The 21,096-nt window shown below is 36.7% G+C and overlaps 1 protein-coding gene across 2 annotated transcripts in view; it reads right to left on the bottom strand.

Annotated features, from left to right (window-relative positions):
* The window catches only part of LOC115613821 (ubiquitin-conjugating enzyme E2 E2), a 211,208-nt gene that overhangs the window by 187,080 nt on the left and 3,032 nt on the right, over window positions 1–21,096 (bottom strand). Inside the window, exons 2-3 of one of the 2 annotated variants that reach the window (XM_030499809.1) lie at window positions 19,057–19,245; window positions 10,983–11,033 (exon numbers count right to left, since the gene is read on the bottom strand). In XM_030499809.1, coding sequence (XP_030355669.1) covers window positions 10,983–11,033; window positions 19,057–19,232 — 227 coding nt within the window. In that variant the 5' untranslated portion in view covers window positions 19,233–19,245. The remainder of the gene's footprint in view (window positions 1–10,982; window positions 11,034–19,056; window positions 19,246–21,096) is intronic. The other variant, XM_030499818.1, reaches the window with a different exon arrangement.

The raw sequence follows: 21,096 nt of genomic DNA, 5'->3' as shown, positions 1-21,096 counted from the left end.
CTCTCAGGGAGGTTTGCAGTGCAGGAGGTCATTATACTTGAATCATGAATTTAAATCTGATTTACGCTACAGTAATTCCAGACTCAAAGGAGATTTGAGTTATGTGATGCCTATCAGCTAGACAGTTTCCCATCCCAATGATACTTGTGATCACCTGATCTTACTCTTCAAAAACTACAGTTTACAAACTAAAAACAAACAAACAAAACCCAACAAAAACCCAAACAACAAAAAAAGCTCAAGCTATAATTCAGTTAATGCTGGACCTAAATACCAAATAGTCCTCTTGCATTGATGCCTAATCGCTGTGTTGACAGACTGTTGAGGAATGTACTCAGACAACCAGGATTATAGTAGCTGTGCCCACAATGGCCCACTGAAATGCCATATTAAGTAGTGCTTCTTCCCTTCTAGGCAGCCCAGACACAGAGGGAAGGAAGAAACTTGAGTCATATTCTCTACAAATTTCCAGCCTTCAAATGTGCAATGACAAGTGACTGAAAATGTTTACAGCCATTTTTGATATGACACTTCATTTTTGTAATGTGCACACTGTGTGTCAAAGTGTTTTACTGTTCTTGCTGTTACCAACAGGACATAGCTGTGAATAAGACATGGCAGTGAAGCAAGCCTTCTTTTATAAATATTTTAATAGACTGACAGGTCTCATTTTATCCGTAACAGGACACAAATATGCAAACAGTTAATTATGAGGAGGCACGTTGGGTGTTGTGTTTTTCCCCTCAGTAGAGCTAGCTGTTTTCTCTGAGCCAAACTACGGCAGATCTTATACAGGTACCTCAGGAGAGTCAAGACAAAGAACCTGCTCTTTGTACCCTAGCCACAAAGTGACTCCAGAGGATTGTTTTTGGCAGGCAACATGGCAGATTGTATGCAGGAGATGGAAGAAGCCATGCTTGGGTTTCTGACCCAGCCAGCAAAAGCAGTCTTCCAGGATGGAAGAGATGCAGTGCCAAAAGGTACACTCCCGCAAAGTGTTTTGAACGAGCAAACCCAAGTGTCTGCTATGATGCCCACTGCAGGAAAAAAACCACTTACTCCAATATAACATAGACCAAGGCTAACACTCAGGAATCAAAAGCGAGACACTCTTCCACACAAAGTCCAGACAAGAATGTCCTTCTTTTCAAGCTATCCAACAAAATCTGAAATAACAGGAATCATCCATTCTCATGCTAAATACTCAGCCAAAATGCATGTGCAACCTTCGAGCACAGTTAACTCCACCAGTTTAACCCAGAATATTTAACAAATGCTGTCCATGGTTACTTTACATTACTGCAAAAGCTAGTACCGTGGTGGTTCTGCTACTAGTTTTCCTTTGAACCCATCCTGGCTGCAAGCCCCAAATTTGAAACTTCTTTTTATCCCTAGTTTGCAAAGCTAAATGCTACAGCTATGAGCTTAGCAATCAATTATTTATATCAACAAATCTGAAATTGCATGTGAGGCAGACATCTAATTTTTCAATCATAAACTTGTCTGAAATGAAATGCATTACATTCCATCCATCCTCTTATGAAGGGTTATAACATACTTAAATTTATAGGCAATACATACATTTATCCTCTTTAGGCTACCTACAACACCACATAGTAAGACCGTATAGCATTTTTAAATTGTCTGGATCACATCTATGGTAAAATGACCTTACAATTGACATCACACTAAGTGTACTGCAATTATCTACAAAAATATAAATAAAATAAACCTATTTAGCTCTGACATATGAAGTCTTAAACACTACCTTCGTATGTATAAACAGACTAATCATAAACTAGGGTAATAAAGCATTTATTTGCCATTTGAGTATTAGAACACCTTAAAATGTAAAATAAATCCAATTTGTTACAAGGGGTTTATATGCATTACCCATATAATTATGATTGATGCAGAAGATACTTCACTAGTGTCATAGAGAGAAAAGAATTTTCTTCAGCAATTCTAAAGTTATAAGAAGGATAATAATATCTATTAGATTTATGATGCATATTTTCAGTGGTCATTACTGTCAACACCTCCCAAACAAAAAAGTTAAATCAAACATCAGCTAATCTTGCAGAAATAAAAAGCCTTCCTCCACCAATAACCTAAACGGAGGCAATCTTTTTGAAAGTTTCTGAAAGAATTAAATTATTTGTAATTTCCCCACTGAACGGCAATATTATTTTCTGGGAAAGAAATTCCATTATAAGTCACTGCTGAATTTTATACAAGACTGTCTATAGCCCGACATTCCAGAAAAAAATGCTTTTAAAATCTCCACATTTCATAAAAGTTATACTAAGTTTTAAATACTAATTAAAATAATTTAATATTATTTTAATTAGTATTTAAAACTTAGTATAACAGAAAAAAACAGAAAAAACCTTGAGAAATTTAAGCTTTAAGTTGTTAGTTGTGTCAAGTGTTACTCAAAGAATAATTGATGTAACTGTGTACTGTTTACTTTTCAAATATAATTCAATCTCCTAAATTTAGCGCAAACCCTTATATTTCAGTCTTAGCTACAGAGTCACCATCTTGGCCTCCACAATATTTACAACATTAAAAGGCTAAAAGTGTCAAGAAAGAATATTATCACTCACCTATAGCCTTCTCTAGGCACAGTATGCATCTCAAGTTAATAAAGGCCACAGAAATATGGCCTTTGTGTGGAGCAGACAGTAAATTATGTATTTAATTACATATTTCTCCTAAAACCCAGAAACAGTTGGCTCTCTATTTTTGTTAACATTAATCAGAGGAAACTTCAGATTCTGGCATAAATTTGACTATCATATAAAAGTTAATATTTAAAATACATAATGTCTTACCACACAAACATGAGCTGCCATATGTGAGGCACTGCTAGGCATGGTTTCTATTAAGCTGATACACAGTGACTGGCTTCTTTCCAAGCAACATGGAAGTATTTAAAAAACCCTGTTTAATCCAATTCCACAGCTTTGAAACAAAAATAAATTAAAGTGCTGCAAGAACTGTTAAAATGAAAAATTAAAGGCATGTAAATAAGTGAAAAAAAAAAAATTGTCAGAGAAAAATGAAAACAAAGATTATTTCAAGTAGATATCTTAATTGTAATTAGCAACATTTGCCATGTTTATGATATGATTCAAAGCTGCAGCCAATTAGATAACCCCAAAAGCTTATAACAAAGCTGCAAATGTGTAACTACGGCATAAATAAGTTTTATTGCACACCAAGAAAGCAGCACCCAGATCAGTTTCATACTTTTCTTCTGAAACACTGTAAGGCATGCTCTGTTACTAACTAGTTCATGACTTCTTAGTCTTAAACTGCAGCTTTTCTGCCAGGAGATTTTGGAAAACAATTTCATTAAATTCAGACTATTAACTGTAAATCTGTGCACATTCTGTCTATACCAAGAATAAAAGATAAATTACGGCGTTGCCTTAGACTGTCGTGTCTATGTAAAAACAAAATAAAAGCAGCAACAACAAGGGGGAAAAAAAAAGAAATCCAAAAGAATAAAGTTAACAGCTCTTAAAAAGCTGCAGAATTGTGGTAGTGGAACTGAGAAAGATTGGGGGGTTTTAATAAATTTCCAAAGAGAGAGAAAACCACTATTTTTAATTTGGAAGAAACATGAGGTACACAATGGCATTCAGGAAATATCATGAATTTGTCAGATGCTTTTTTAAAGTTTTCTTAAAAAGGAAACAATTTTTAAGTATTACATAGAAGATCAGAGTTCACATTCTGATCAAATATGGGTGTACTGAAGATAACAGCATTAGACGCTTCTGAGATTGTGCCATTTATTTAAGGAAACAAACCACTTCATTATCAGTAATGCTGTCAGTCCCAACCAACAAAGTATCTACTATTTTCCCCAGTTATTCAATAATTAGTAACTTACTAATAGGCAATAAGTTGCTAATAAAAGCATGTTTCTTAGATGATTACCATAAAATGGCAGTGACTGCTTGTTCAGTGCAATAGTACCTACTATAGTCATACTTTCAAATAACTGTGCTCTATCAAATTTCTGTAAAGAAATTGATCCTTATGTAGTTTTTATACAAGGCGGTAGTCTACATTTAGAAAAAGGATAGGAAAAAAAAAAAAAACCACAGAAATAGATAACTAAATTCAAGAGCTACACATTTAGGTACTTCTTTGCGAAGTCTCTCAACAATGACGCAAAGTCTCCGCCAGCATGGTTTTGTCTCCCTTGCTGGCAAGGGATGACTGTTTATTTAACACACTTGCTTTAGGGTTTGTTAGGGGGAGAGGTTTTTTCTGGCATTTTGTGAGGGCTGTATTAAAGAGATTACAAAAACAAGCATATATTTTATCAGTTTTACGTTATAAACCAAATTCAGGCTCACAGGGGATAAAAAAAAACCAAACAAAAACCCCAACTTTGTTTAGCTATGTAAGAGAGGGCAAAAGAAACATCTATGGAAAGTAGTCTAAAAAAATCCGATGCTGAAAGCATCGAGGATTGCCCTTGTGCTTCCTAGGAGACTGACTTACAAAGACCAGCTGCAACTCAGTATGAAACCACTGGAAGAAAATTTCATAATTCCCCATGCTAAAAGCATCAAAGTGTTTCTTTTCACCCTTGTTACAGTCCCCCACTCCACCTTCCCCATACTTGCAACTTGAACTATAGCTTTAGTAATCGTCTCCTACACTAAATACATCGCAAATATCAAGGATCCTTTCCATGTCTTTTCAGGCACTTTTCTGCCCTTTCCTGCTTCAGGGAATGTGTGATTGTCACTACCCATCCTTATGCCCCAATCTCCACTCATTTCCCTGCTTCAGCTGTCCCAGGGGATGTGCTCTGGCATGCCCCTGACCTCCCAGATCTGTGCTCACACAGTGCTTGCTGAACTACTCCTAGTTCTAATACTATTTTCTCTTTTGTTCTTCTCCTGGGAGAGAAGTTGTCACCATTTGAAAACTGGGATAACTGGCAGAAATCATGTGGAGGTATTGTAATGCTGGGAAGTATTAATGGGTGTTGTCAGCCAGTTCCTTACTTTCACCATCAGTGAGTGAAGTTGCCAGTCCTGGCAAACAGCCAGTGGCAGGCTCCTTTTACTGCCTTTTTTTTCTCCCCTCCTGGTCTTCGTGGAAGTTGCTAAGGTTTCTAGGCACCAACACATGCAGTACATCCTGAAGCTTTGGAGTGCTGCATGTAATCAATCCTAAAAGCATCCACCACTGCAAGCAGAAATGGAATCAAGCAGGTATTCAGAGCTTTTTGTCCAAGTACTTCAAGGTATCAAGGTAGTAAATCTAAAAACCCCACCAGTTATAAAAACAACATGCAATCTAACTCGAGTGATAAAATATAGTATAGTTGCTATTATAGAATATAATCACAGTGTGATTGCTAAGGTGCATGTTTTTGGGACATGTTTCTTGCCTTTGAAGCAGAAAGGGAATCAAAATTAGAAAATGAAGCAGTTGCAATGAGCGCTCATACATTTTACATTCATTCTTATCCTCGAATGTTGATACATCATAGATTTTAAAACAACAGGATTCTGCACATTGATGTCAACCACTTCTACGTGTGTCTTTTGATTAAGTTTTGCTATTTGCTGTAAATTCTTAAACGGCCTAGCTGGGCAAAGCTATATACATTTTTCTGTGCCACATTTTCTTTAGAAAGTTACAGAAAACAAGTAGCAGATCAAAGTAAGCCTATACAGGCAGAAGGTAAACTCTATGGGTAACATAATGTAACGGGAAGAGAGCCCAGATTCATATCAAGAAGGCTGGAAATGTTTGTGAGGAAAAACGTTGAAAGAACCATTCCTTATTCCGGTTTTCATCCCGCTCACACATTAGCATCACATGCATCACAGTCGTGTGCCTATGGCAACAGACTGATGCATCCCTAACTGAAACAATCAAAACCACTGATCAAAACCACAGTTCCTTTTAAAATAAAAATATAAGCTGCTAGATCTTGGAGAGTTTTTTTCCACTTGAATTTTGTGCCGATGTCCTCCTAAGATGAAATTCCTATCAGAAGAAATAGGACTAAGCCTTTCTTTAGCCAGAGGAGCTTGTGCATTCCATACAAGAATAAACGGAACTCAACAGCCACCTAAAGGCAGTGAAATAGGTGGTGGACACTACCTAAGCAGATGCAGTGTTACTGAGGATTTATTGTTACTAAAATCATCATGTTAAACTCTCTGTGCAAACTCAAGGAGACTAACTAAAAGAGAAGCAAATTGTGGTTGAGCAAATTGCTTTAAAAACAGAATCCTTCCAGCACCCAAGAAGAATTGTTTTTGCATTTGGAAAAGGCATTGCTCTGCTTTCTTCAAATATTTTCATTTATTTAAATATTTTAAGCAAACATATATGGCCAAAATTATTCAGCCCCCCAAGTCAAGCTGATGTTGTGAGCATATGATCTAAAAAACTGTAAGGCATCTCTTTGCTCATGTTGGAAAGCTATGTGAGTTTCCATGTGCCTAGGGAAGACCTCCTTAAGAAGTTCCTAAAGTGAAAGGGAAGGAAGGAGACTCGAGTAGGCCAGGCCAGCATGTTAGATACTTGCTGCTCTAGGTTCCCACACTTCTATCTCTCTACATCGTAGAGCAAGGCTGGCAAACTTCTCCCTCCTGGTCTTCCCATGAAATTGTGCTAACATTTGTTTTCTGCTCCTGACACTTGCGCCATCTCCTTAGCTTTAAAGTAGTACTAAGCAAGAGTTTAAAGAAACGGTCCCAAGAACAGTAACTTAAATTGATGGAATTCACATAATCCCTTAGAGTTGTGAAGATCCCAGATTCAACATTTCAGCAAAAACAGTCAGAGTGATATTGAACAGGAATGTTGGAGTCCATATAGTCAGTAGCACAAGAAGCATCCATCAGGCATGCTGACCTCTCTCCCTAAGCCAAGTTGAATAACTTGCCATTCCACTTGGCTCTTCTCTACATCACTTCAATAACAACTGCATTTTAAGTCTTTTCAGTTTGATTAGTTTTCACAAACAAAATACTAAGATCAGATATGTTGGTTGTTTATCAGTTCTGCAGATAGTATAAGAAGCAAGGAATTAATGTAATGATTCCAAACTAATAGAAAAGACTACATGCAGGGTTTTCAATTGATTGTTCTGGAACAAGAACCAGTCAATTTGCCCACTAAGCTGCACAGTCCTTTAAGTACATTTCTGAGCCTCAAGCATCACCCATATTCCTACAGGGGAAAAAAATGTACAACACAAAGGAATTGCAGTAAACACACAGAAAAGAGAAGAATGGTGACAAATATGTCAGAGAACATCAAAAGAAAACATGAAGAAGACAGATAGGTAACAATAGTGACTTAATCGGAAAATTTTGAGCAGCTACTCCAAGTGGTGTCCACAGAGAGCTGCTATTCATTTTGTGCTGGCTGTCCTTGTTTCCAGCTGCTAAGTTCACATTGAAAGCTAAAAATACATTAAATACTTTCCAAATATTATTTTCCCATGTAAGCAATTGGTATAAGTTGCCACAGAGATGTTCCTCTCTTGCCAGTGAGAAGGGAAATAGTAAACAGCGCTGACAACAGAAGTAGTATTCTACGATATCTATAGTCTTGGACGAGATACAGTCCCAATGGGAAAGTTTGAAAAGGCATTATTTTAGCTACAAGAACTCCTGACTATTCTCCTCTTCCAGCAAGTCAATATATGAAAATGACTCTTAAATATGAGGGGTTTATCACCTGTGAGAAAAGGTATACTGTGCACTACTCAGAGGTAGTGTAACATTTCTAGCAATCAAGCTTTGGTATTTCAATGAGGATAAAAAGAGAAGAGTGGTAAATGCCTACAATTTAAGTATACTGTCTCCTGACAAAATTTCACAATGCTGCAGTGATATGTGACAATAAAAATGTACCCACTTAGCATTCAGGACTCTCCTTGACTGTAAATTCAGCTCTATCAAAAAGTAACGGGGAGGGAAACAGAGGGATGGGACACAACACATATCAAAAAACATCTAGTTCTTCCTGTTAAACGTGAAGTATAGCAGGCTTTTTTATGACATGCCTTCCTCCAAAAATAGCAATGATTACACTGCTCAACTACCACACACCCCCCAGCTTGACTTTTTGTGACTTATAACATTATACATTCTCAGTCCTGAGGAATGATCCAAAGTTTGTGGAGTCAAGAGAACTCTTGCAATTGCCCAGAACTCGAACTACAGAATATGAATATCTATGGAGGCAGGGAACTCCAATATCTTATAACATTAAATCTTCTTTTAAAGCCAAACATGACAGTTTTTTTTTTTAGGAACTCTGAAATCCACAGCTTTCCACAGTTTTGGAAAGATGCTGCAAGTCGCAGCAGTGATAATCTGCCAATTACAAGGCATGTGTGAGCAAGACTTTTTTTGTCTTCCAGACAACCAAGAAGATTATACAGCCTATTCTCTTAGTGGGGATGAGACGGGGGAAGCGTTAAGATTGCAGCTGCTGCAGAAGTGGAAGCTGCAACTCCCTTGGAGATTGTACGGACTGTGTAGCCTATCATGCCATTATAGGATGCTACTGTACTACAGTTACTGTTCCATTTTGGGTTTTTTCCTGAATGAGACAAACTTAAAGCTCCGGCCTGCTGTAGTTAACAAAAAATCTTGCAACACATCTTGCAAAATTCCACCCAAGTTCCAATTCAGCTCAATATCCTGCTTATCAGAACTTTCTAAATAACTGCTTAGAGGGTATTCTTGAATAATACAGCTTTCCTTCGCATCTTCTGTGAGAATTTTGAGATTTATCACATTCCTATTGTCTGATCATGATTTATTTTATATGTAAAAGATGACACATAGTGAAGGTAAGCTGGAAGCACAACCATTTCAAGTAGCTACATCTGTAAGGAAATCTTTCTGAAATATGATGGAGGTGTTGTTAATAGAAAATCTAACAACTCATAAAAATGATCTGAATTTCACTAAACCCAGGAAAGAACGTATCAATACTTTAGGGTAAGATATACTGTACTATGAAAGCTTGGCTTTCTTTATTATGCTGAAGAATCATGTCTGGCTGATGTATTTATTTTGTAATGTTTAGCTATAATAGAAAAATAGATGAAGTTCAAATGAAAACACTGTTTAGACTATGTCAACAGAGCGTAAAGCTAAATGAAGTGATTCCATATTTACTATAAAAACATTTGCTAATAGTAAAGTTACTAATGGTTATCTATCAAGATCACAACATTAAATAATTGTGCATCTTAAGAACTGTGTTAAAGCAGCAGACACACAAAGTTGGATGTAATTTTTTGATTTTGCAGAACAGCATCACACAGTGCACTTTATAGTTGTTTTATCATTAGCATAATGAATTAAAAAAAAAACCAAAACCAAACAAACAAATAAAAACAGCAGAGGAAGTCTCCAGCTCACTTTTTATTTTCTAAATTGCAAGTCACCATAGGGCTTTCCACTAAGACAGCCAACTCTCGCTTTACACTTGCTAGCAAAAGGAAATCAAACTAATGTATCTTGTATACTGAAACAACTGCTTTGTTACAAAGGGAAGGATTCAAAAAACTAGAACAAATGACACTGCTCTGAAAAGCCTTTTAGACTCAGTTCAAAGACTTATGCATTCTTCTACAGTAGACTGAAGTTTTATATTCATCTCAGCAAATCAATCCACTAATAGGCATCAGTCATCAACACTGAAGTAAAATCTGCCATTTGAAACAGCTTTGATGTGATTGAAGACTCACACATAGTCTAAGTATGACAGAACAGCTTAACTATTAAAATGTTTTATCTAGAAAAGAACTGTTCATCCTAATTGACTGAAATACTCTTTGAACACTATTACTGCAAGGCTACTTCACTACGCAGCACTTTAGTACGTAGCCACTTGACTTATACCTTGAGATCCAGCACAACCACATCAAATCTTGTTAGAATATCTTCTCACACATACTTTTGCCAAGACCAAAACAATAAAGCTGACTGTCATTTTTACTACCAGTTGCTTAGTTAATTCGATACTGAAATGTACTGGGATTAATTATAAAAGCTGCATGCAATCAGCCATTTCTATCAATCTTTCTTTTTACTGCACTAATAGAATGAATCCTACTAACCACATCAGTTGAAATAGGTTGGCAGGTCTGGATGGAAGCTGCTTTTCTGCACCAAGCCCAACCTCTCACCACAAGAGATGTGGTTGCAAGGGCTCCTTTAAGCAGCGCTGTGCAGCCCTGGCCCAGCTCCAACACTGACCATATGTCAAGCTGACAGATAAGAAGCACGAGACAGCCATCTGAAAACAACTGTATACTGCCCTGGCCACCAGGCAGCGAGGGTTTCTAGGCCTACCTCATTACTCATTTCAAAGCCAATTTTAAACACACCAAAAGTAAACACTCCTGACCAAAAAAAAAAACCCACCAAACCACAAAACAAACCGAAACCAAAACAAGCACAAAGTCATTATTAGAAAGGCTATGTGATTATGAACTCTATTTTAGGAAGTTTCCACTGAATATCGTAATTGATCATCAGAAGATTAATAATAGTTTGTGCCTGTAACTATTTTCCTTCTCCATTATATTCACAGTGTGTTAACAATTTGCAAGAAAAAGGAATCAAACATACCAGCAACTGCCACCAAGATTAAATTTTACAGTATCAGACAAAATGCTATTGATTTAATACCTTAAATGGAGGGCGATTTGATTTTTACCCTGTATCTATTAACGCATCATAGGATTCATCAGTTTTTACCATCACTTCTGTTACCAGGAGGTATGTCATATCAATTCCTTGTATGTAGGCAAACATGTTATCTATCAGCTTTTCTTCCACAATTACTAAGTAATCAGCACAAAGAAATAGCTAAAAATTATTCCAGCAACTTATGCAATTTTCATAATTCCATACATTCAATTTCCATATTCCAAATTAATAAAATCCACATGAACTTACCTACAGTTCGGAGGAGGGTCTAATGTAATTTCTGCAAGTTCCTTCTGAATTCTGAAGGGGGGGGGGTGGAAAAAAAGAAAAAAAATCAGGACTTTTTGTGATGTAATTCTTTCATCTTTATGAACATTTCTACAGCAATCAATAATAACAAAATAGAATTTTTGCAGTTTCTGACGGAAAGCTGATGCTATAAGTTTTCATGAAACTGTTCAAGTAAATGTGGAAGTAAAAATCAAAAATTTGCTGAAAAACGATCCTCCAATCTGGGACAAGTTATGCCATGAGTAGCTACCTACAAAATCCCACTTTTTCTATGGGTCAAGGTTCTCAGCTCCTTTGCTCACTTACACAACAATTAATCTCTAGTTACTCTCCTTCTCTATTTCCCCTCTGCCTGTGTGTCTCCTAGCTCTTGCTCTCCAGAATATTCAGCTTCTTAACACATCTCATACTGGCAGGGCAAAAAAAGCCCAACTTCTTAGTACAGTTGTCTCTCACCCTCACAAAAAGCGCCCATCTGGGCCTCCTCCATAACTTCCTCCTAGGTATAGGAGGGCTGCTATCAGGTCTCTCCAAAGCCAATTCTTGAAGGGAAATGCTCCAGCTCCCTGGCCAGATTGCAGACATGCTGCTGGACTTGCTCCGATGTGTGCCGCCTTTGAACTGGGGTGCCCAAAACTGAGTAGATGTTATTCCAGATGCAGTCTAATGAGAGCTGAGTAAAGGGAGATAAATCACTTCCCTCTCTCTACTGACAATGCTCCTGTTAACACATCCCAGGAGGCAGTTAGCCTTTGTTGCTGCCTCACGTTGGGCTTGCCAGGGACCCCACGTCCTTCTCAGCAGAAGTGCTCCCCAGCCTGTTACAAGGGGTTAGTCCTTCCCACATCCCACCTGCGTGATGTTACATTTGTCCTTGTTGATTTTCATGAGTTGCTTGTCAACCCTCTCTTGCAGCCTGATGAGGTCTCTCTGAGTAGTAGGCCTGCATGTACCAACTACTCCCCCCAACCTGTTGTCATCTGTAAAATATGCTCAGCCATACCCTCCAGATCACTGATAAAGACATGAAGCTGAGCAGGTCCAGTACAGATCCTGGAGGTACTGCACTCATTAGAGGCATCCTGCTGCAGCTCTTCCTTCAGGCAGAGCAACTTCTTTCTTAAGGATTTCTGAATATTCCTAGGCTGATGCTGACATGCCAAGTCCTTGAAATCCTGATCTCTGCCACATCTGGAAATATGGGTTCTTTTCCCTTATAACAGCATCTGCATGAGAGACAGTATCTCGCTGCCTAAGGAAATTTAAACATGCAGAGTAGAAGTTTACAGAGTTCCCAAAAGAACTTGTAGCTCACAGTTCCCAAGGACTTGCAAGAGTATGATGCCATAAGCAGGACTGCGATGGCCACCTTCCCTATACACTATGCCCAAGGCTTTTTTATAGGCTACTTCAGTGGAAAACTATGAACATTTAGAAGGAGGAAGAAAAGCAATTCAACGCACCCTCAGGATTTTCTTCTTGCCTTCTGCACAAGATTTCACATACAGGAGCACATTGCTATTCCTGTTATTCCCTACACTAAGAAAGATTACAAAAAGTCCAGGCCTGTTAAAAATGACTGACACCCATTTTACGTATAAATACAGGCAAAGAAAATGTTTTATCAAAACAAACAGCCAAGGTATATTGGCACATAACATAAAAATGAGCAGTTTAATTCTCTATATAATGTTAAGATCCAAACACGATCTTATATGCTAAGGGGTCTCACAGCCGCTATCAAAATTCCCCCTGTGCCACTATGAGTTGATTTTATGGCTACAATGAATAAATGAACCAAAGGCAGTGGAAGAACTGGCCTGAACCAGAAACTCCAATCCTTCATCATTCACATTCTTAAATAATTAGGACATACGTGGGCAAGATTTGTAGCTAGAGGTAATAATAATTTAACAGACCAGCTGATACCATTGAAAAGATAAAAACACTCTTTCAGATGCTTAGCTTTTCTTCTAACCTCTGTACACCCAACCTTATATATGCACACATTAGTCACCCCTGTAAAGGGGGAAAAATTTGATGTTTATTTCTTTTTCTACTGATTTAAATATTTACACCTACAGTGCAAATATAATTTTCCCAATAAATATAATTCCTTTCTTGCAAAAATACAGGCACAGGCTGCTTAATCGATATTTGCAATGGGTCATTGTAGTAACACTGAAAATCCACCACCTTTTTCAAAAGGGAAAATCTGATTAGTGACTTCTAAGCACACCAACATGTTGCTTTTAAAAAGTTGCTCCACTCAAATAACCCTAACAGTTCACACCTAATAGAAAAGAGATTTTACAAGTGTGGGAGATGCATAAAATATTTATTCTCTATATGACAAATTTCTACTGTGATTTAGAAATTTACTATCACAAATTCAAATAATGGAAAGCCTAGGTAGCATGGAATCTTTGATTTTTGTGTTTTATGGGTTGTTTTTCTTTTTCTGCCTTCTGGGAAGTTACAGAATGATGGCATTGAACTCCTATGGAGTCAGGGATTACTCCTTTGCTTTACATACAGTAGTAAGAACAGTTAATATTTCATTGCATTACAGTGAGTCTGAGACACATCAAGAATGGATTGACCAGTGCAACTTAAGTCCTAGATCAAAAATCTTAAATTCTTCCTCCTAAATCCTAGCCCATGTCCCTTCTATTCTGAAGACAAAAGGGGACAGAGCCTTTCCTTTTCTTCTTCTGTTCAGTTCAACCCAAATTTCTAACTTCTAATGCTAAGAGCACTAAAATGGCCCTTTATCAAGCTTTTCCTGTGATTGAGCAAACAATCATAGAATGGTTTGGGTTGGAAGGGACCTTAAAGACCATCTAAAAGACCCAAACCCTTTCTACTTCAAGCCATAAAAATTGATAAAATGGTACTTTCTATTTACGTTCAAAAGTCCCAATTGCTTTTGCAATTGGGAGGTAGAGATGTTTCATTCATGATTATTTTTGTACAAACAAGATATTAACACGATACTGTCCATCAATTGCTCCTCAGCAAGTTGAGCATGTTACTCTGTGGCATCCTGAGCTAAAATTAATACATACACCTTACACCTCTTTTGTTGCAACCTTAATTTACCTTGCATTCATGCTGAGAGCACACTCATAAACAGTTCCTGTAGAGCAGCTGACACGCAGTAGCTTGTTCACATGTCACAGCATTCAAAGTTACAATTAAATCGTCAGGCAGCATCCCAGAGAGGCTTGCACTGATAAGAGACCTCCAGCGTGCAAGCTGGCCTTTATCTGCACGAGTTACTCCACTGCTCTGGCACTTGTTTCATTGAGTTGCCCTCCAAATCTGGCACAAGAGGGGATGTGCCTCATTTCCTTCGCTGACCACAGAGGGTTCACCGCAAGAATATGTGGCCTCTGGCAACAAAACATTTTTTGTAGCATCCTTTCTGGCATCATTTTCTTTGGATTTTCTGCCTCAGTACAGTTACATTTAGCTATATCAGAGAGGATAAAGGGCTCTAAACCAAAATCATTTTATATATCCAGTTTATATTTAAACTGGTGACATACTGGTTTACTATATATTGGAGAGTGGGGTAGAAGCCTTTGCCAGTAATCAAAGCCCCGGGCTGCACACATACGACATTTAATTTGCAATGTCAGATCTGATTCTCTTTGCTTGGTCTTAAAGAAGCCATTTGACCCATATCTTTCTCATAGATATACATGTATGAAAATATCTTTCCCCCTCCATTTTACTAGCAGAAAAGAACAAACATAGTTGCCTTCCAGTAATAGTGCAAAGGTTAATCTACCCCTAAATTCAGAAGCATCAAAGTACATTGTGGATTTCAAACATTATTAATTCTCACAGACACATATTTACTACTGTTCCAAGCCTATGGGGAATATGCGTTGTTTCATGGAGGAAACAGTTAAAGTTCTCAAAAGGTAAGAAAAAACTGAATATGACAGAGGATTTCCCCATATGATTAATACGAAAAGCAGCAAAATAAAGGACTACATGACAATAAGTTGTTTTTACCATGTCTGCTTTTCTAAAATACATGCCCCTATGCATTAAAGCCATGCCAAAGACTATGCTATTGAGAAAATACTAAGAAATGAAATTATTGGTATGTATTTCAATATTATATAAACTGTGACTGAGCAGAACATTTGGCTAAAGATGGTTAGATTCATGCTGGAAGAAAAGAATTATTCTCGCCTCCATCCTAGATGCACAGTAAATGACAAGGATATTTCTTTTAAGAAAAAGCACTCCATATTTTGCTGTCATATTCAACATGCTAAATATCATTCCCAGATTCCTTGAAAATAGTGCTGTGATAAACTTCTCTGAGGAAAAAAAAAAAAAAAAAAGAGGGGGGAAAAAAGCACTCATTTTTATTTTGTTGAATTTTGAACAGATTTAATCCATTACCTGTTTGTTACTCCTTCTTTCAATGAAGAAAAGATTACAACCAAAGTTTAAAAGTTCACAATTCATTGTAGGCACAGATTGTTATAAAAAAATTCACCAACTGGACACAAAAGTTTAGAGATTTTCAGCTATCAGCTTCAGAAGCCAAGGAAAACAATACATTTATTTGTTGAGCTACTATGTCAGCCTAGAATGGTTACACTTCTCTCAATCCAAAGGTCATGCTAAGATTTGCTACTTAAGAGGTAACAAGATGCCTGCTGTTTTCAAGGACAGCAATTCAATTCCATGTCTGAACTGTAATTGTGATATGCAGCGAGTTTCTCAATCTTGACATGTTAGGTAAGAAAGGTTGCTATTTAAGGTGATGCCCTCTGGGTGAGGAAAATTGAAGGACCAGTACAGTGTATGACATATGCTGTAAGATATTACACCTGTATAGCAGCTAGTCCTAAAAGTATTAACAGAGACTGACAGGGTGTGATGGCATTCTGCCTTCTTGATACCATCTGTTAGCAATGCTTGATACCTGTTAGCAATGCTAACAGAACAAACTCTGTATCTTCAAAACAAAAATCTTAGTCAAATATCAGTTCAAGTGGTTTCAGGTAGCCTCCATAACCAGCTCATTTTAGAAAGCAATAAGCTGTGGGAGAGGTATATTCATACATAAGACATGGTAACAGTTTATTTTTACACAAGCAAAAGCCATCATGCTGCTAAATCTTGTTTTATATAAAATCTAATGCTACTGAAAATTATTTAAATCTGACTATATAAATGTACAAATAAAACGCAGAACAGAGGTATTCCAAATACAGATGCACAAATCTTCCTTCTAATCCAAGATATACAGGAGGTATCATAATGTAATACAAAAATACTGTGACTACAATTCCATATGCATGAAAAAGCTTTCCAAGTGAGCAAATATGACTTCCAAACTCAGGTTAGTCTGTAGCCTGTGACTGTGCTATGTTAACTTGCTGGTGTTCTCTGCTCTAAACAGAAATTAAGGAATCTTGACCAAAGCCACAACTACAGTACACTCTGATGTGTGGTGTTTTGACTGATTTTAGCAGAGTCGACTCCTTCAACTATAATGAAGTTATTAAAGCCAATTGCACAGTGAAAATTGAAGATTATTGTGACTTTACAGTAATTCCATACAAACCCACTGAATTCAAAAGCTAGAAAAAGTTGCTAAGCATATATTCAGTCTTTCTTCATCAGCGCAGCTGAATTACTTCAATTTATTTAAATTTTTTAAAGATAGCTTTTTTAACCTGGTCAAGAACAACATTCCCATGGAAGAGGTGTAGCCTAATTCCTGCACTATTTTTCACTTCTAATGAACAAAAATAATAGTATTACTATGAAGATATTTTATATATGATTTCTGTAATACTTCTCACAAATTGAGCATTCTGTGCCATTTTTCCTTCCTTTATGTTACTCTCCTTTTCATCTTCTACTTTAACTTCTGATTTTCCTTTCTTGAGACATTACTGGTTTTAATTAAAAAGCAAAGAAACAAAACCTCCAGTATGAAAACCTGGCCAGGTTAAGAATGTTTACAGAAATATAATCCAAATTCTAACAAGGTCACAAACTATTGAATGCTAAGAAAAAAAACCAAAACCCACCAAAACCAAAAAAAACCCACACCCCAAAACCAAAACATCTCCCCCAAAAAACAACCTATGATACTATTAAAAAACCCTGTTACTACAAAAACTATGTTGCTGTGTCCTTTCCAGAAAGATACCTTTTTTCCCCAAAAAATACTATTTATTGTGCACATATCTACAGAACTCCTATAAATCATCTCAGTTTTTAAAATGCATAATCAAAGGCTTTCCTTCAGTACTAGTACACATGTGAAACTGGCTTTAGAGTCTAACTGGCAAACATACTGATGTCAGCAACTGGCATAATTAGTTTCAGCAGACCCATAAGCAGATATGATTAAACTTTAAAAGGTTTAAGTAATTTTATCGCTGTGAAATGCATGTTGAAAAAAGCTCTTAGCTTTGAAGATACAAAGCTAAGATTAATAGACCAATTTCTGACATATCATTATTAATTTTTTAATAGGATAGCATCCATAGGCCCTTGTCAGAATTGTGGCATCATTACATTAGGCATTGTACAAAATTCAGAATGCATAGACTCTTTTCTAAAGATGTTAAAAACTAGATTTTATGACCTTTAAAGTCATGACTAGTCCAATATTCCTAATATTTAAAAAGCAACAATAGGAGGACACAGACAAAAGAGAAGGCGGCCAGAAACTAATGGCTGTGAGGATTAACTACATCATAAGTGAAAGCTGTTATGGTTTGGGTTGGTTGTTTTTTTTCTTTAGTCATAAAAGAAAACACAGGCAAGCTTCGCAGGCCATCCTGTAAGTGATATGACTACGCAATCTCCTAATAGTGTCATAGTAGGAATGGGTCTTCAGAGAGCATTTCAATGGGGAAATAAAAAAAGAAGAAAGGCTAGCTCTAAGGAAGGTGTCTGTGGCAGAAGTATGACAATAAGTCACTGGAAAGACAGAAGAGACTTCAATTCAGAAAAGTATGTAAATGGTAACGGGCAGATTAAAAACTTGAAGACAAAGACTTGAATCCTGAAGAGATGTACACACATGTTCATATACTGATATTAATGAACTCCTACTATGTTACAACATATGTTACAAATTATGGCAATAGGGCCTTGATGCTTCTCCTTTACTACAGCACCATAGTGTCACAACACCAGTGTTTTTTCTTGTAGTTTACACAACCTTGAATTAGCAAAGAAGCAGGATCTGGGAATTCTGCATCAGGATCACCTGCAGAATTGGTCTCTTGTCGGATTATTTTAAAAGTGTTTTTTAACTTCAATCACTATAATTCCATTTGAATCCTGTTGCCTAGACTAACACCCCTACGTGTACTAATGGAGCAATACTAAGCTGTAAATTCCTTCTGTCTGGTCCAAGCAAGACAGCAATTATCTGAAGATTGACATGATAGCATAGAGTAATTTAAATAGCTATTCTACTAACCCACCTTTCCTCTCAAGCAGAAAAGAGAAGGAAAAGAAATGGCTATTAAAACAGACCACAGTTTAAAGTAATGAAACCAACATGAATTTGTTGTTCACTCAAATATTTCTGACCTGACCATCTGGGAAAAGGAAACACAGTACTTTATAGCAATAGGTATTACGGTAGTCCTAACATGCTGAGTTACTGAACTGTCTGAAATGTTTATGGTTAATTAACTGTAAGTTACACTGACAAGTTTCAACATCAGTCATACATACACATACAGAGATATATTTTATAAGGCTACAAAACTGTCTGAGTTTTACTAGCAATAAAAAAATGTCAGCTTTTATCATGCAAGCTACTATTAAAACCATGTGAAAGAGCCAATCTGTCAAAGAAAGGAAAAAAGTATACAGGTCTCATTATTGTGACCAGTCTTAAAAGGCTATTACACTGACACACAGTGTTATAATGAAACAATAAGAAAATTAATATACTGCATCAATACATACATCTGATAGCTGAAGAAAAAGAAAGGAAAATAAAGACACAGAAAGAACACTGTACCTTTTAGCACTAGTTGACAGTTTAGCAGCTGTTTTGCTTGATATTTTTCCCTCTTTTTTCTTGGGTTGAACTTGCTCCCGTTCTTGTTCCTGCTGAACACCTTCACGCTGATCTCCATCAGAGCTGCCTCCACTAGTGCTTGGACTATCATCAACTCTCTGCCCCTCTGTAGACATGGCAGATGCTGCACTGAACAAAAAACAAACAACAAAAGTTGGCTTTTTCAGAAGGAACTGTGCAATAGTATTTCTCACATGACTTAGAGAAATAACACAAGATTTATGGTTTTGTCTTAATACATAACATTATTATTCTGTTACAGCACTTCAGTAATCTTAATACTGAATAGTTTTACCATAAGCATCTTAACAATAATTCAGGAGTTGGTCATTTTAAACTCCATACCAAATGAATATTAAACCCTTATATATATATATATATCAAAATAATGAGTTATTGTAGTTAAGCAGGAAACAATTCTGCAAGTATAATACCATTCACTGTGAATGCTATTTTTCAACTGCTCAGCAATATCATGAGTGAGCTACCTCATCACTGTGCTGCTGGTTCAAATCTAGCATAGTTTGTTAAAAATTGAGAGCTATTACTGTCTTAAGACACTCTGTTATCCCATATGAAATAAATCTGTGGGCTCATTCCAAGCCTATAATGTGGGTTTCCACATTACAAAATCCACATCTTGGCATGCTCGATGGAAACATTCACAGAACCAAAAGGCACTAACACAGGACTGTATTTACTAAAATTGTATGCTTCTAGAGCGGTATGCACACTGGAGAGGATGTAACAAAGTTTTTGCCTGACAAATTCTGTTCAGGTAATATGAGGCAACACGGCTGTCAGAGAACATCACTGACAAGATATCTTAGTCTATTTCAGAAGTCAAGTTAATGCTTTATTTGCATTCTTCTGATACTAGTTAGCTACTTTCATTTGTTCCTTTATTTTAAATAGTATAATAATATGCCAACAGATGAGAAATTACAAGCCCACTGTTACAGCTGTCATGACTTCTCAAACTGTTCTAATGAAGGGCAGATGCCCACGAAAAACTCTTACTGAATTAGCATATGTGGTGGCAATGACTGTTAGAAAACTACAAAAACAAAAATCCCAACAAACAAACAAAAAACCCAAATGAAACCAGGTGGTCTTTAACTCTAAACCTATAGTTTATATATGCATTTTATATATCCTCCCTAGAGATTTTAGTAAAAGAACCACCTTCAAAGCAGAGAGGCCCAAATGTTACTTGTTTACTCCCACACAATCCCCACATATCCGGGTGGTTTTCTGATCGAATCTGTCTGAATCAAGAATTTGCTTTTTCGTACACAAAGAGTTTTAAATTGCTGTGAACTTTGACTTGCTTTTCCTCTCACCTATGTACAGATACCATCACAATTAACAACAAAACTATTCTCCCTGACTATTACACGTTTTAATACTCTCTCAAGGGAGAGTAATGAGATTGCAGGCTCAGATTTAATCGTGCTCTTTCAGTGGATTAAACAAAGTTCATCTCCCTGCACATACTTATGGGAAGAGACAGCAAAAGAAAAGTAAAGTAACATCAATGCCAGCATGGTTATGTCGAAAAAGACACTTTATAAAAAGGCCATAAGTGTTCTAGTTAAAGCTGCATGTAAGAAAATAAATTTACTCCTACTCTGCAAAAGCCTTTCCAGGATCTAATTCTATCAAATAGTACACACCATGGAGTGGAAGAAGTAATCTTTTCAGGCATTATTATTACAATCCAACTAAATTCAGGAGGAATTAGATCTTTTTTGTCGAATTTATGAGGCTGAACTGAAAAGGAGATCTGGATGTATGGCACCCCTTCAAAATGTACAAATGCTAAGAGAAATAGCAAACAATATCAAGTGATGGTTTCCCTTAATCAGCTTAAGCTACATTTTGGATTCTATTATTAAAAATAATACTTTATAAACGTATTTTCATATTTAAATTATATATGTGTACATATATAAACACAACACCTAGTCTGCTCATTGA

The sequence above is a fragment of the Strigops habroptila genome, chromosome 1 (assembly GCF_004027225.2).
Source record: "Strigops habroptila isolate Jane chromosome 1, bStrHab1.2.pri, whole genome shotgun sequence".
NCBI lineage: Eukaryota > Metazoa > Chordata > Aves > Psittaciformes > Psittacidae > Strigops > Strigops habroptila.
Note: the sequence above shows the minus strand (reverse complement) of the source record. Positions and strands in the feature narration are given on the sequence as shown.